Raw genomic sequence first — 16,655 nt, forward strand, 5'->3', positions numbered from 1 at the left:
GATGGTGCCTGGAGAGCAGGCCAGCAGCGAAGAATATCCTCTCCTCACTTGCAGAGCCACTGGTGCTGCTAAACACCCTATTGGCCACTCTTGCCAGGCTGGGCATAGATGCAGAGTTTTTCTTTTTTTCGGGTAGGCCTAAAGGTTTTTAGGCAAAATAACCCAATCAAAACGGAGAGCTCCTTGAACGTAGGAATATGCCAGGCCTATTGGGCCAAAATCAATTATGGCCTATTGTATAGATAATAGAACAAAAATGAACAAAACGTTGAAGAGATCTGATTTTTAGTTTATAAATACTTTGCTACAATGAAACACTTAGTTATCGTCCCACCTCGTTCCTTTCTTTTAGCATGTGCACGTATTAAGTACACCATCATGCCTTGGGGATATGTGTCTTTTCAGATTCCACAATGATTCTTTAGTTGTGGACATAACATCACCACACTCCCTTTCTTGCTCTCGGTCCTCATCTTTGTAAGTCACCTTGATTTAGCACGTGCGTGTTCTATCAGTTTCTTTCTGAAAATATTTTGCGAACTCCATGACAGTAGCTAAAGCAAGGGTCTATAGCAGCACACAAGTAGACTACAAATGCATGCTGGGCCCGGGCAGGCCCTGAGCTCATGAAGTGACCGCTACTGGAGCGCTACTGGAGGGAAATTGGAAGGTGCGAGAAGGCTGGCCCCAGCCTTTAAGAACCTTGCTCCTCGCTCCAGTCAAATTGGGCATGCTCCGCTCCACTCCCATTCACTGGTGTCAATGCAATAGAATCCTACGCCGATGTGTTCTGCCTACAACAAAATCTCTTGCATAGTTAGTTTTATTTCGGTATGTTGCATTGAAAGTGGCTAATATTACGTTGATTTGATCACAATTGCCACAGTAAAGAGAAATGTTGAAAGTGTTAACAGGGAAAACACCTAGAAGTGGTCACCAACCTTTTCTGAGTCAAGATCACTTTCTGAGTCAAAATGCAAGTTGAGATTTAAATAATTTGCTTTCTATTTTACTGGGCTGATGTTGCCTGCATCTGATGGTCTGTCTCAGCAGACGGAAAGAGCAGCAGATTGAGGGTCCGCCACTCAACAGCCCTCCGCTCTCCCTTTCCTCCACTGACACTAACCAAAAAGGGACACCGTCTTCAGCTGATGGCGAAACTCGAGTCATATCGCATTATTTCTGCCTCATGCACAAATTCATATTGTTACTCCTATGAACAGAGAAAGTGAAATATTCCTCGATATTAAAAAAGACCCAAGCCGCTAATAATAATAACAACGGAAGCATACAGATCAACTTTCCTACTCATTCATTACTGCTTTAGTGCTTGTTGTAGCGCTGAGTGGAAATAGGAAGAAAGCGCATTTTATGGCTAATACAAGCTCATAGCTGTATTCGTTGACAGTCTCTCTCTAGTCATAGTTTTAAACATTTTGAAATCTCACAGTATCAACTTTGCTGTAGATTTCTTATGCCTGCTACTTTACTGCAGACACGATAATCTGAGCCATCCGATTGGCCAGCGGTAAACCTATAGTGCACTTGATTTGCTCTCTGGGCCCGGGTGCACCTACTGCCAACAAAAAAAGGAACACAAGGCTTTATCTTTGGGTTTTTTACAGAAATGTTTGGCAATTGACTAGGAATGCCTTAGTGACCACTGTTCTAGAAAGTTGAGTGAAGTTCAATCTCGTCCTTCTCTCTGTGGGCTGATATTTCTGCGTGTGGGGCCTGGTATAATTGTGTAATGACAGGTGCCACACTGGTTTTTACCTGGTTTTTACTCCAACACTTCACTTAATTTCGTTTTAAATTTGCATAAAGTAGAGCAGAGCTCAACTTTTTGTACTGCTCCACTAGCAGGGTTCTCGCCGCTCATCTTCCTACAATCCCCCGCACATTGCTCTGTGTGCCTTAATTTGAAAATGAATGGGGGTGGAACTTCTGCTGAATTTGTTGTTTGACCTGAAAAGGGCCTCCGCTTGACAACTCTTCGCTGAAAAAAGACTGGCCGCTTCGAGGGCATAGGTGTAAACGTATTCTAGTAAGTATACATTTTGAAAATGAAAAAAAGAAACAATGTACTATTTATTAGCTGCTAGCTAGCATAGGAAGGCCACTCTGTGTGGGTTAATGAGCTGCTAGCTAGCCAACTATACATACTGTATAGCTAGCTAAGTGAAATATTATCAGCTAGCTAACTTCCTATTAGCTTGTTATCTTGATGTAGGCCTATTTATCATTGTAAATTAAAAACACATGCTCCAAATGCATTTGTAGATAACAACAGCAAGCAATGGAAGAGGGTGAAAGGATTTGCTGCTCCAGCTGTCAGAAAAAGGACAGGACTACTAGTGCATTCTGAAAGTATTCAGACCTCTTCGTTTTTCCACATTTTGTGACGTTACAGCCTTATTCTAAAATGGGTTAAATAAATAAAAATCCTCATCAATTTACACACAATATCCTATAATGACAAAGTGAAAATATGTTTTTACATTTTTTTTGCTAATTGATAAAAAAAAAAAAATAATAATTCTTTACATAAGTATTCAGACCCTTTGCTATGAGACTCGAAAATTGAGCTCAGGTGCATCCTGTTTCCATTGATCATCCTTGAGATGTTTCTACAACTTGATTGGAGTCTACCTGTGGTAAATTCAATTGATTGGACATGATTTGGAAAGGCACACACCTGTCTATATAAGGTCCCACAGTTGACAGTGCATGTCAGATCAAAAACCAAGCCGTGAGGTCAAAGGAATTGTCAGTAGAGCTCCGAGACAGGATTGTGTCGAGGCACAGATTTGGGGAAGGGTACCAAAACATTTCTGCAGCATTGAAGGTCCCCAAGAACACAGTGGCCTCTATCATTCTTAAATGGAAGAAGTTTGGAACCACCAGACTCTTCCTAGAGCTGGCCGCCCGGCCAAACTGAACAATCGGGTTTGAAGGGCCTTGGTCAGGGAGGTGACCAAGAACCCGATGGTCACTCTGACAGAGCTCCAGAGTTCCTCTGTGGAGATTGGAGAACCTACCAGAAGGACAACCATCTCTGCAGCACTCCACCAATCAGACCTTTATGGTGGTGTGGCCAGATGGAAGCCACTCCTCAGTAAAAGGCACATGACAGCCCACTTGGAGTTTGCCAAAAGGCACCTGAAGGACTCTCAGACCATGAGAAACAAGATTCTTTGGTCTGACCTGCTTCAGAGCGCTCTGGACCTCAGACTGGGGCGAACGTTCACCTTTTCAACAGGAAAACTACCCTAAGCACACAGCCAAGACAACGCAGGAATGGCTGCCAAAGGTGCTTCAACAAAGTAACGAGTAAAGGGTCTGAATACTAATGTAAATGTGATATTATTATTATTATTATTTTATTTTTTTTACAAACATTCTAAAAACCTGTTTTTTCTTTGTCATTATTGGGTATTATGTGTAGATTGTTGAGGGAAAAAACGATTTAATACATTTTTGAATAAGGCCGTAATGTAACAAAATGTGGAAAAAGTCAAGGGGTCTGAATACTTTCCGAATGCACTGTATATGGAAGGTAATTTTGAGGGAGGACATTATGAAAAGCTTCTCCAGTTCTAGTCCCTAGAGAGGGAAAATATGAAGAAAGTGAGATAATAGCAACATACTAGTCATGGTTGTCTTGCTAATTATAATATAATGAATCCTGTTTCTTTTTGATGTTTTCTGTACTCAGATATGGCGAGCTTTGAAAGTCTGTCCTCAGATGAAGTGGTCCCAATGCATGTCCCAAGAGACTGCTGGCACATTCTTGTATGCCATGGGTTGTATGTGTACTTATGTTAGCAAAGGTTGTATACAACAATACAGTTAAAAGTCACACACAATGTAGGCTACAAACCTATTACAACTGGAGCAGACCAATCCTGCTCCTGGAGTTATGCTGGGTGTGCAGGCATCTGTTCAAGCCCAGTACTAACACACCTGATACAACTTATCAAACCTAATGAGTTGATAATAATGTGTATTATTGCTGGGCTGGAATAGAAGTATGCTCACCAGGTAAATCAGGGTGTGGAGCAAGGTTGGCCACCTCTGGTATGGACTAGTTTTTGTTCAACTGAAAGTATGCTTTAGTAATAATAGCCTACTTACTAAGATGCCTAACATGTACGAACAAGTTAACATATAATTTCAAAATGTACAAATAAACTGAGTTGATTCATTCATTGTTGATTCATTGAAGTAAAGTTAAACTTGTTTAAATTGTTAACTTAAAACTGTTATTCAAGATGAACTAGTGTCAATGTTCATTAATCACAGATCACAATTCTGCAATAAAAAGGGGTGAAGGGGATCTGTCTTTAATGTTTCTGTGTTCCTTTTTCAAATTAGCATGAGCTTTTTGTCCAGTTGTGAGCTCTCCAATCTGTTTTATTTGATTGTCACTGTCTCAGGATATCAGCCATGTGAACCCATTTTGCAGCTTATTATATTAGCATGCATCACCAATGCAGCCAGAGGCCTGCAGTATAAAAACATTAGTGGCCTTATGGGCATGTGCAATGTGCCCTTGTCATTGTACATCTGAAGCAGAGAATAGCTAAACTCACACATTGTTTTAGGTACTAGTCTGGGAAATATTGCATTGAGAGACCTTTGTCCATAGATGCCACATATCAAGTTTCTTGCAGATTGGTCATTCGGTGCCAGAGGAGTAGCGTTTTAAGTGTTTTTCACAAAATGCGGAAAGTCCATAATGCCCGGACCTTATGGGTCCCTGAGGCAAATCTGTTCCTTGTAAGTAGATGGACCTATGTACCGAATTTCATGACTTTAGGTTAAACGTTACCTTTCAAATTTTGCATTTTCAATTACTTGTTATTGAGCCACCATCTGGCCATTTAATGTAATTTTGTAAATGCCAGATCTCTATGGCAAGACGCATCATTCACCCAAGTTTTGTCAAAGTCGTGCCAGTGCTGTCTTGAGATATCACATGTGATGAAAGTACGAACATACTAGCGGACGGAGACAGATCCACAGTCCCTTCCCAATTTCATCGTGGGGGACAATGATACCAGTAGATAATATATACAAGGCTAAGCATAAGCCAGATTTCGTACATGATTTTTCTGACATATGAAATTGTTTAGTGCAAATCCAACCCTTGTATTCTAGGTACAGTACTGTACATGAAAAAAAGGAGCTAACAATTTGTAGGCTAATTCAAATGTCAAAATGGAAAATAATAGGGCGTGGGAAGCATTGTAATTCTACCGTGTTAATTTGCTGAGAATGATTTTTGGATACAGTGACAAAATCAGAAGGTCAATGGGATGGAGGAGGATTGCAGAGGTTGTTGGTGTTGATGGTGGGTGAAGAGAGATTTGCACAACAATGTTTGCAAGTCAAAGCCACAATTTCCTTTACTCAAAGTACAATTCATGTGCATTTTACATGTAGGCCTATGTATTTTATAGGAAGTGAGCTATAATAATCAACGTCATGACACAGGTATAATGAAAGAGCCATAACTAAGCTAAAATATATGAGGATCATAATGTTAAAATACCATAATCCAATTGGTAGCATATTACATGGGAAATTGAAGTGTTTAATTTACAATGTTATAATGTGTGTTACTGGTGAATTCTACACTTCGGTGGGCAAATTTCACAATTTAATTAAGTCAACACATTCACAAATGGTGGCTTTGATCACAGTTTTGAAGTTTAGGTTTAGTTCATAGCTAGCTAGCAGCACAAGCAAACGTTGTGCCAATCTCTCTTCACCCACCATCAACACCAACAATCTCTGCAGTCCTCCTCCATGCCATTGACCTTCTGATTTTGTCTCTGTATTCTAGCAAAATGACATCATATAGAATTGGAAAACCAGACACAGCGATGATTGGCTTTCCTCAATATATTTTTGGGGATTTGCTTGCCCGGAACAAATGACAAGTTAAACTACAGTATGTTTCATGAACGGAAGATTTTAAAGCAAACATCTGCTTCTCACTTGATTGGTTAACGGCAGTGGTGGCCGCGTGACATTTGCATAAATTGACCAGAGCTTAACCGTTTCAACTGATCCGGTACGAGCTCTCTCACACCTTCTGTCAAATAAAAACTCAACCATTTGAAGAAAGGGGAATAAAAGGTGAGGAACTAGAGAGATTATTAAATGTTATTACATTTATTTATTAGCCTGCACACAAACCCAGCGTTTTGACCTGAAACCTTTGCAAAGGACTCTCTGGACAGGATTTATTTATTCGAACCTTAGTAGCCTGCACATAAACCCAGCATTTGACCTGAAGCCTTTGCAAAGGGTACTTTGGACAGGACAAGTCAGATATGGAATAAGTTCTCAAGTGTAATAACTGTATCATATCCAATTAATTAGGCTACAATAAACTACCATCCTGACTTGACGGTTGCCTAAATCTGTAAAACCTGTCAACTTCACGAAAGCTTTAGTTTATGGTTAACTATGCATTCCTCTTAGGCGTTTACCTGAGGGCTGTTTCCTCTCATAGCAGGTTTGTCACTCAGCCTGGTCTCATAGACTAGACATAACATAGTAAAGGTAAATGATGTTATGTCCACCCGTGTGTCCAGGTTATATCACTAGGCAGATGGCTGGTATCGCTTGAAAGCATGTGTGAGGTTTTGAAAGTTTCCAAATGCAAATTCGAATGGTGTAATGATGACTCTGACTCTCTTCAGTGTATCAACAACTTATTGTAACATTGCATTGTTTAATCATCTTCTGAGAAGTGGACATATTGTTCTCCTCTCTGACTGTCCACTGGGCTGTGTGTCCTCAGGCACGGGAGAGAGTGGGAAAACCACCTTCATCAGACAGATGAGGATCATCCATGGAAGAGGCTTCTCTGAGGAGGAAAGACGGGACTTCGCCAAGCTCATCTACCAGAACATCTTCACAGCTGTGAAGGCTATGACCCGGGCCATGATTACCCTCAGACTGCCCTATGCCTACCCAGAGAATGAGGTCAGGGTCTGGTTACATACTGTTCATTCAAACTGGCCTAACCATGAGTGAAAGGCACCCTCTGTAGCATCTATCTATCTGCCCTCAGATGTATGACAGGTGGGTGCAGGATGTGGATGTCTCTGTCACCCAGCTGGACAGAGGCAATGTGGATGCTATTCGCCATCTCTGGGCCGACCCAGGCCTCCGGGTCTGCTACAGCCGCCGCAGCGAGTACCAGCTGTTGGACTCCACAGAGTAGTGAGTACCACCAGTATCTCTTGGTCTCGCTCTGTCTTTTTCTCTCTCTGTCTCTCTCGCCGTGGGACAGATTTACTAAGCGTTTGCCCCAGGTGCAATATTTGCTAAGTTTGCACCTGCTTTTTTCCGTAGAGGCTGAAAAACTATGAAGTAGATGGTTTTTGCTTCCTTGGTAAGATGTACCTATGTAAATACAAAATGTTATACCTTAATAGTCACAATGAATGAAAAAAACGATTGTTTCATTCACAAGACTGTGTCCCCATTGTACAGCACTGTGCATTGTACACTGTCCTTATCAACTGCAAAGTCCATGATGTCCATTGGAGGGGGCTAGTTCTCCACAAATAAATGATCTCAGCCATGTTAAAAACACATATTCACAAACAGCCATCTTGTCCGGCACCATTTGATTTCATTTTATAAATCAAATCAAATAGCAGAGAGAACAGTCTATGGCTTGGGTGGCTGGAGTCTTTGACAATTTTTTGTGCCTTTCTCTGATACCGACTGGTATAGAGGTCCTGGATGGCAGAGAGCTCGGCCCCAGTGATGTACTGAGCCGTACTCACCAGCCTCTGTAGCGCCTTTTGGTCTGGTGCCTTGCAGTCCGTTCCAAGCGGTGATGCAGCCAGTCAAGATGCTCTCAATTGTGCAGCTGTATAACTTTTTGAGGATCTGAGGGCCCATGCCAAATCTTTTCAGCCTCCTGAGGGAGAAGAGACATTGTCGTGCCCTCTTCACAACTGTGTGGGTGTGTGTGGACCATGTTAATTCCTTAGTGATGTGGACACTGAGGAACTTGAATCTCTCGACCCACTCCAATACAGCCCCATCGATGTCGATGTGGGCGTGCTCGTCCCTCCTGTTCCTGTAGTCCATGATCAGCTCCATTGTCTTGCTGACGTTGAGGGAGAGGTTGTTGCCCTGGCACTACTCTGCCATGTCTCTGACCTCCTCCCTATAGGCTGCCTCATCACCATCAGTGATCAGTTCTACCACGTTGTGTCATCAGCAAACTTGAAGATGGTGTTGGAGTCGTACGCAGCTACACAGTCGTGGGTGAATAGGGAGTACAGGAGGGGACTAAGCACAAACCCATGAGGGGCCCCCGTGTTGATGGTCAGCGTGGTGGATGTGTTGTTGCCTACCCTCACCGCCTTGGGGCAGACCGTCAGGAAGTTCAGGATCCAGTTGCAGAGGGAGGTGTTCAGTGTTCAGTCACTGGGTCCTGAGCTTGGTGATGAGCTTGGAGGGAACTATGGTGTTGAATGCTGAGCTGTAGTCAACGAACAGCATTCTTACATAGGTATTGCTTTTGTCCTGTTGGGTGAGGGCAGTGAGGAGTGTTATACGGACTGCGTCATCTGTGGACACGGTCACAATACAGATCGTTTCTCAAAAGTACACTTTTCCACTTTCCACCCATTCTTGAAAGCTACCCAATAGTAAAGTTATTTTCCTTTTAGAATTCATTTACTGATTAAGTTGAAATTGAATAAATTGATACAGACAAAGTCAACAAGTTGATATCAGAGTAAATGATGCATCACATTACGAGAAAATGAAATAGGCCTAATGTTGGACTGCTATCTGTTCCTGCCCGTCTCCCCTCCTGTCCTCTCTCTCCTTCTCCCTGCTCTCTCAGTATTTACTCAGCTAGCTCTGAGTCATTATAGCAGCATGATAAGAAGCATGCACACAGTCAGTCAACATCCAATAAATGACAGGTTGTGTCAACATAAACCATTAAAACAATAATCCCAACACAGTGGTAAGGACTCCATGTGCCTTTTTCTAATTTCCCAGCTCAATTCCTTCTGCACGACTCAATTTGTGTTGATTGTTGTTGTATGTAATATACAGTTGATATTACATGTCTCATGTACAGAATGAACTTGCTACTACCATTGTCATTACCATGGGAAAGATAATTGTATCACATTTTTTGTGTTCTCTGTCTTTCTTTGTCTGTTTCTCTCTTTTTTTTGCCCTCTCCCTCTTTCTCTGCTTCTGTCCTTTCCAGCTACATGACAAATCTGGACCGCATATCAGCCCCAGACTACATCCCCACTGCTCAGGACATACTGCGAGTTCGATTCCCCACCACCGGCATCCATGACTACTCCTTCACTGTGGAGAAAATCACACTCAGGTGGCCACACCCTCACTCATATCACTCAGATCGCTCACCCTGGTCTCACCCAAACTTCAAGGGAACTAATAGAACACCAGAGCTGCTGATGAGATCGTGGACTACGCTATAGGCTATCTTTGATATTGTCTGACTCTACCCGTGGCTGTTTTAGACACAGTGGAATTACAAGCACATACAATCACATTACACAGACAACTTGCTGAAAACATACACATTTATTTTTGTGCTTTTGAACGTGGCGATGTCATTGTTTTTTACGAAACATTTGTGTTATTAATATGAAAGTTTCAGCTGTGTTCAGGTGGGGTGTTTTTCACCACCCCTGTTGTGAAAGGTTGGACTGTAATTTGTCTCTGTAATCAGGCAGGCAGGATACAGTGGGATAGAAATGGTGAGGTATCAATTATGGCCTTTTTTAGAGCCAAATGCTCTATGAGGCTCATTTGCATGGGGACTTGGAAACTGTGAAAAACAGGTTTGATGTGTGACAGAAGGAGAGAGAAGAAATAAGTATCGGTATACACAGGAGGATATGCTTCTCAGCCTTTCTCACAGTGTTAGCTACACCTCAGACACTTCTAGCTCATTAACAACTCTGACCAGCTGCCTCGTCGAGACAAGGCCCCTGCCATGCGTGGTATCACAAACACCTTATTGATAAAGGTCACAATGGTGTGTTTGTGTGTGTGTATGTTGAAAGATGCTCTAATAGGTGTTTCTAACTTTCTCTCTGGGTAGGATTGTGGATGTGGGTGGACAGAAGTCAGAGAGGCGGAAGTGGATCCATTGTTTTCAGGACGTCACATCCCTCATTTTCCTGGCTTCCCTCAGCGAGTACGACCAGGTCCTGGAGGAGAGAGAGACCGATGTGAGTACCTGTCTGTCTGCCTGTCTGATTGTCTCGGCCTGCTTGTCTGTCTTACACGCTGGCTGCCTGCCTGTCTCTGTGTTTCTGCCTGCCTGCCTGCCTGTCCGTCTGTCCGTCTGTCCGTCCGTCCGTCCGTCCGTCCGTCCGTCCGTCCGTCCGTCCGTCCGTCCATCCGTCCATCTATCTATCTATCTGTTTATCCTCTGTGTTGTCCTTGGCCTTCATTTCATGGCATAGTTTGTAAGTAAACATTGAAACCTCCGTTTTCTATCCAGAGGTTTTTCTGGCCATGGCCAACAGGTTTCACTGTTGCGTATCAAAACCTGCTGCCATACCACTATCTCTCCAACCCTCCCTCCCTCCCTCCTGACCAAGGCTCACTAAGCCGCTTATCTTTCCTGGCCACTTTTGAGTCTCTCTCTAAATTCATTAACCTCCACTGTGCCCCTGCCCCCATATTCTCTCCTCTCCCCCCTCTCCCTTCCCTCTCCCCCCATTAGAACCGTATGGAGGAGAGCTTGGCTCTGTTCTACACCACCATCCATTCCCCCTGGTTCCTCAACACCTCCATCATCCTCTTCCTCAACAAGACAGACATCCTCGCTGATAAGATCCAGGCGTCCGACCTGCAGAAGTACTTCCCAGGGTTCACAGGTAAGTCTACACACACACACATGCATACACACACACGTGCACGCGCACACACACACACACACACACATCCCCTCCATCGAGGTAAATAGCAGTGTGATGATGGATGTAAACTCATTGAGTCACATCCTTTGGTGTTAGTTTTTCTTTCTCAGAGCGATGGAGTTGTAGCTAACTGCTGCTTCTGGCTGGAATAACAGAGACCTTATGACAGGGTTCCCCAACTGGCGGGTTTTTGCATTATTGTTGGACATGTAAAAAAAAAAAACTGTAAAACCACCAGCAAATTAGCTCCAAGTGATTTTAGTTTTCAAAATCTGTTCCAAAGTATTCCCATGCATAATAGAGAGATACTGTATATGTGATTGTGTACATAAGTAAGCAAGGTTTGAAATGATTGTTTTTGTCAAATATTATATCTGTTTGGGCTTCTTGCGGTTAGTTTTCAGTCTACAAATGATTTGTAATTATGTTCCAGCCCCTTGACCATCCACGCTAGAATCTAGTTGATGCCCTGCCTTATGATATTCAAAAGTAGTTTAGAAAGTCATTTCAAACCTCTTTTGAAAGGGATTTCATAGGGTGAGTTCTCACAAGAATACATAACCATGCTGGCTATAGCGAAACCAGTAAACATAATGTTCTTTAAGTACCAAATCATTGTTTCTTAATGCAGGGATTATTGTTTCAGCAAGGGTTTAATGTGTGATTGATTTCATGTGTATTGTGTGGGCACATAGTTTACTAACGATGTGCCTCCACTGACGGGGAAGGAAGGTAGCCGAGCCTCTCTAGAGCTTCCCCACCACACTTCCACTCCCCCGGCATGTTGCCCATGGCAACTATAAATACCCTGCACTTTGCATCGCCAAGCCATCACTCCAGGGGGTTTGGGGAGACGTTACTCCTTCCTCCATAAACTCTGAATTGAAGTTTTGTTTATTGTCACATACACCGCATTGGTGCAGTGAAATGTGTTGTTTTACAGGGTCAGCCATAGTAGTACGGCGCCCCTGGAGCAAATTAGGTGCCATCAACAGATTTTTCACCTTGTCGGCTTTCGTATTCGAAACCAGCGACCTTTCGGTTATTGGTCCAACACTCTAACCGCTAGGCTACCTGACGCCCTGAGGTTAGGTTCATACATATTGGTCGTTTGATATAAAGTTGCTATTTTAACTTTTTGTGCTATAACGTTGCGATGATAACATTATGTGATGGTTGCCTTAGAACATATTTAATGATTTTTGTACTTCTGTACTATCTTGGGATTTTATCCTTTGCTTTTCATCTTTGTTTCTATTGGCCTCCAATTTCTCTCCCATTTACCTACACCCCCTGACCTCTTCTCTCCCCTCTCTTTCTCTCCTCCCTCATCTCCATCTCTTTCCTGCCCCCTGTCCTCCCCCTCACCCCACACCTGAAGGAAAGCGACGTGATGCTCAGGATGCTATGAAGTATATCCAGAAGATGTATACGCAGCAGACTCGCAGCCGGGACAAGAAGGAGAGCAAGTGGCTGTACCCCCACTTCACCTGCGCCACCGACACCAACAACATCTGCAATGTATTCAATGCCGTCAAGGACACAATGCTCCTCAAGGTCATCAAGGACTATGGGGTGATCTGATGGGCCTTGGGGCCCTCCTGCCTGGGGAGCAACACTCAACCAACACTCAGGGCTGAAGAGACTCTCCCCTGATCCCTTCCTCGCTCACTTTTCTCCTCTCTCCATCTCAGCGCTGGGGATGGGAATGCTTTCTGGCCAAACCTTCTTATTGTAGGAAGGAATCTCAGACAGAATGGACTCCTGAACACACACGCACACACACACAGTACAGGATCTGATCATAGGTTTTTTCCCCCTCTGGTTGTTATTGTATAATGTTGTGCGTAAGGGCTTGAAGATGCAGTGCTCTACCAGTGCTTGAAACTGGACTAGAGATGTCATGAAGTACTGTGCCTCCATTATGTTAGTGATGACTTTAGCAGGTGGAGAGGAGAACTCTATAGTCCATATGTATCACCAACACCACCATGTTGATAGAAAATGCCTCTGCTCTAGAGATCCCTACAGAAGCTTCCACTCTGTGTGTTGAATGAACGCTACTGTACACGTGTTGTAGTCATTACATAACACACCATTTACACTAATACGTTTACACTTATGAGAAGGTGCCACCAAAGAAGGCTTGTGTAACATTTTGTGTTTGCTTTGTCTTTTAATTTGTTTTATTGGTTGATAGCTGTATATTTCTCGCTGGATTCCAGGTGTGAGGTGAGGTGTGATGAAGGCGGGAAATGTGAGAGTTGATGGGTTCCCCTGACACAGTATGTTATGCAATACTACACTGTTAGGATTCTTGGTTTGGTTCATTGTGGATGTTCTTGTCTCTTCCCATAATGTGCTTGCTTTTCAACCAATCACTAACTGCTATACATTGAGTTCATATGGGAACAACAATACCAGTGAATCAATACATTGCCCAACAAATCAGAGTCCTTAAAGGGATAATTCAATGTGTCATTTTGTAATTTGGGTGGTTTCCTTATCCTGTAGCAGTCTATGTACAAGGTATGACAGTAATCCATGCTTTGGTTTAGTTTCCCTGGCACTGTTTCCAAATGCAAATGTTTTAGCATTTGTGGCACAAATCCCATTCAAGTCATGGGACCGATTATGTAACGGTCGTTCTCCTCTAGGGATTGGACCAAAGCGCAGCGTGATAGTTTGACATAATGATTTATTTAAACAAAGACGAAACACGAAGAACACTTGAGAAATTACAAAATAATAAACGAAGTCAACAAACCTGAACAAACGAACTTACAATATACGAAGAACGCACGAACAGACTACATACACGAACGAAAAAGTCCCGTGTGGTGCGACATACACAGACACGGAAGACAACCACCCACAAACAAACAGAGTGAAACAGCCTACCTATATATGATTCTCAATCAGAGGAAATGAATAACACCTGTCCCTGATTGAGAACCATATAAGGCCAACAAACAATGAACCTAAACATAGAAACACGTAACATAGAAATGCCCACCCCAACTCACGCCATGACCAACTAAACACATACAAAAATAAGAGAAAACAGGTCAGGAACGTGACAGATTATTAGCAATTTTTGGTATCATGTTCAAATCATCTATAAGTGACTTTGGTGAGCTTCACAATACTTTAGGATAATTTGGACATAAATTATAATATTGGTCCCATGACAGATTTGTGCTACAAATGCTAAAATGTTGGCATTTGGAAAACGTGCAAGGGAAACTAAACCAAAGCATGGATTGCTGTCATACTGTATCTTGTACATAGACTGCTTACAAGGTAAGGAAACTAATGTGTCATTTTGTAATTTGGGTGAAATATCCCTTTAAGAGCAGGAGCCAAGTACAGGGTCAGTACTAGCTGGCAGGCATGCTGCTGTTAATGCTATTAGGTGGTTGAGGGAGGCCAGTAGAAATGAAAGCCTGGTATCCTGAGCGGTTCAAGTCTTGCTACTGTCCAAAAATCAACAGCAAAAAAACAGAGTGTAGTTGTGATGTGAATGGTGATAGGCTACAGCCCACGGTAGGGCTTTGATTTGAGCGGTGGAGTTTCCTGATCATCTCTTCGGGCTGCACTGCGGAGTGTCATCAAAGGTTACACGGCAAAACAAGGATTTAATCATTGTATTGATTATAAACATCTCTTTAGTTCTTTTACTCTGGTCCCCATATCCATATTTATGTTCAGTCGATATTTAGCTCAGTAGGCTCTGGCTGTGCTCAAATTGTTACTAGGTCGGTAGGATTTTATATTGGATATTATATTGGTGCTATTGAAGCGATATTGTCTCTATACATATGAGTGTAATATCCATTTCAATATGTGTGAGCGGAGCAGGGTGGAGTCTGTCTGATAATACAGGTATTAATATTCTAACCTGTGTGTGTGTGTGTGTGTGTGTGGAAAAGGACTTCAAAGTCAGATTAAAACCTCTTCCATTTAATTGAATTCAGTAATGACAAATTGACATAGATCATATAGTGTAGTATGCATCTATTTTATCAAGATTTCATAATATTGCAATATCTTATGCTTCACGGAGTCATGGCTGAACGACGACATTACAGCTGGCTGGTAATACGCTGTATCGGCAGGATAGAACAGCGGAATCTAGTAAGACAAGGGCGGCGGACTATGTATTTTTGTAAATAACAGCTGGTGCACGATATCTAAGGAAGTCTCAAGGTTTTGCTTGCCTGAGGTAGAGTATCTCATGATAATCTGTAGACCACACTATCTACCTAGAGAGTATTCATCTGTATTTTTCGTAGCTGTCTACGTACCACCACAGACTGAGGGCTGGCACTAAGACCGCACTCAATGAGCTGTTTTCTGCCTTAAGCAAACAGAAAAACGCTCACCCAGAGGCGGCGCTCCTAGTGGCCGGGGACTTAAATTCAGGGAAACATAAATCGGTCTTACCAAATTTCTATCAGCATGTTAAATTAAATGAAACCAGAGGGAAAAAAACTCTGGACCACCTTTACTCCACACACAGAGATGCATAAAAAGCATTTGGCAAATCTGACCATAATTCTATCCTCTTGATTCCTGCTTACAAGCAAAAATTAAAGCAGGAAGCACCAGTGACTCGATCAATAAAAAAGTGGTCAGATGAAGCAGATGCTAAGCCACATGACTGTTTTGCTAGCACAGACTGGAATATGTTCCGGGATTCCTCTGATGGCATTGAGGAGTACACCACATCAGTCATTGGCTTCATCAATGTGCATCGATGACATTTTCCCCACAGTGACCGTACATACATACCCTAACCAGAAGCAATGGATTACAGGCAACATTCGCACTGAGCTAAAGGCTAGAGCTTTCAAGGAGATGAACTCTAACGCGGAAGCTTATAAGAAATCCCACTAAACGATATCATAACCGCCATTGATAAGAGACATTACTGTGCAGCCGTATTCATCGACCTGGACAAGGCTTTCGACTCTGTCAATCACAACATTCTTATTGGCGGATTCAACAGCCTTGGTTTCTCAAATGACTGCCTCGCCTGGTTCACCAACTACTTCTCTGATAGAGTTCAGTGTGTCAAATCGGAGGGCCTGTTGTTCGGACCTCTGGTAGTCTCTATGGGGGTGCCACAGGGTTCAATTCTCGGGCCGACTCTCTTCTCTATATACATCAATGATGTCGCTCTTGCTGCTGGTGAATCTCTGATCCACCTAACCTCCAGACGAGCTTCAATGCCATACGACTCTCCTTCCGTGGCCTCCAACTGCTCTTAAATGCAAGCAAAACTAAATGCATGCTCTTCAACCGATCGCTGCCCGCACCTGCCCGCCCGTCCAGCATCACTACTCTGGATGGTTCTGACTTAGAATATGTGGACAACTACAAACACCTAGGTCTCTGGTTAGACTGTAGACTCTCCTTACAGACTCACATTAAGCATCTCCAATCCAAAATTAAATCTAGAATCGGCTTCCTATTTCACAACAAAGCATCCTTCACTCATGCTGCCAAACACCCTCGTAAAACTGACCATCCTACCGATCCTCGACTTTGGCGATGTCGTTTACAAAATAGCCTCCAACACTCTACTCAACAAAATGGATGCAGTCTATCACAGTGCCATCCGTTTTGTCACCAAAGCCCCATATACTACCCACCACTGCAACCTGTACGCTCTCATTGGCTCGCACT

General features: G+C 42.9%; 1 protein-coding gene and 1 long non-coding RNA gene across 4 annotated transcripts in view; both read left to right on the forward strand.

Moving 5' to 3' along the window:
- LOC139578356 (guanine nucleotide-binding protein subunit alpha-14-like) overlaps positions 1–13,420 on the forward strand; it is a 30,728-nt gene extending 17,308 nt beyond the window's left edge. The window contains exons 1-7 of one of the 3 annotated variants that reach the window (XM_071405831.1): positions 6,074–6,147; positions 6,818–7,002; positions 7,091–7,242; positions 9,269–9,397; positions 10,139–10,268; positions 10,769–10,922; positions 12,346–13,420. In XM_071405831.1, the coding sequence (XP_071261932.1) occupies positions 6,856–7,002; positions 7,091–7,242; positions 9,269–9,397; positions 10,139–10,268; positions 10,769–10,922; positions 12,346–12,548 (915 nt within the window). In that variant the 5' untranslated portion in view covers positions 6,074–6,147; positions 6,818–6,855 and the 3' untranslated portion in view covers positions 12,549–13,420. Of the gene's footprint in view, positions 1–6,073; positions 6,148–6,817; positions 7,003–7,090; positions 7,243–9,268; positions 9,398–10,138; positions 10,269–10,768; positions 10,923–11,907; positions 12,072–12,345 lie in introns of those variants that run through there. The other 2 variants (XM_071405829.1, XM_071405830.1) reach the window with 2 other exon arrangements.
- Positions 1,613–4,345, forward strand: LOC139577823 (uncharacterized). Its single transcript, XR_011675419.1, has 2 exons — positions 1,613–2,047; positions 3,719–4,345. It is a non-coding gene; the product is annotated as an uncharacterized lncRNA (long non-coding RNA).
- Positions 13,421–16,655: the final 3,235 nt, after the last annotated feature.

This window comes from Salvelinus alpinus, chromosome 6 (assembly GCF_045679555.1).
Source record: "Salvelinus alpinus chromosome 6, SLU_Salpinus.1, whole genome shotgun sequence".
NCBI lineage: Eukaryota > Metazoa > Chordata > Actinopteri > Salmoniformes > Salmonidae > Salvelinus > Salvelinus alpinus.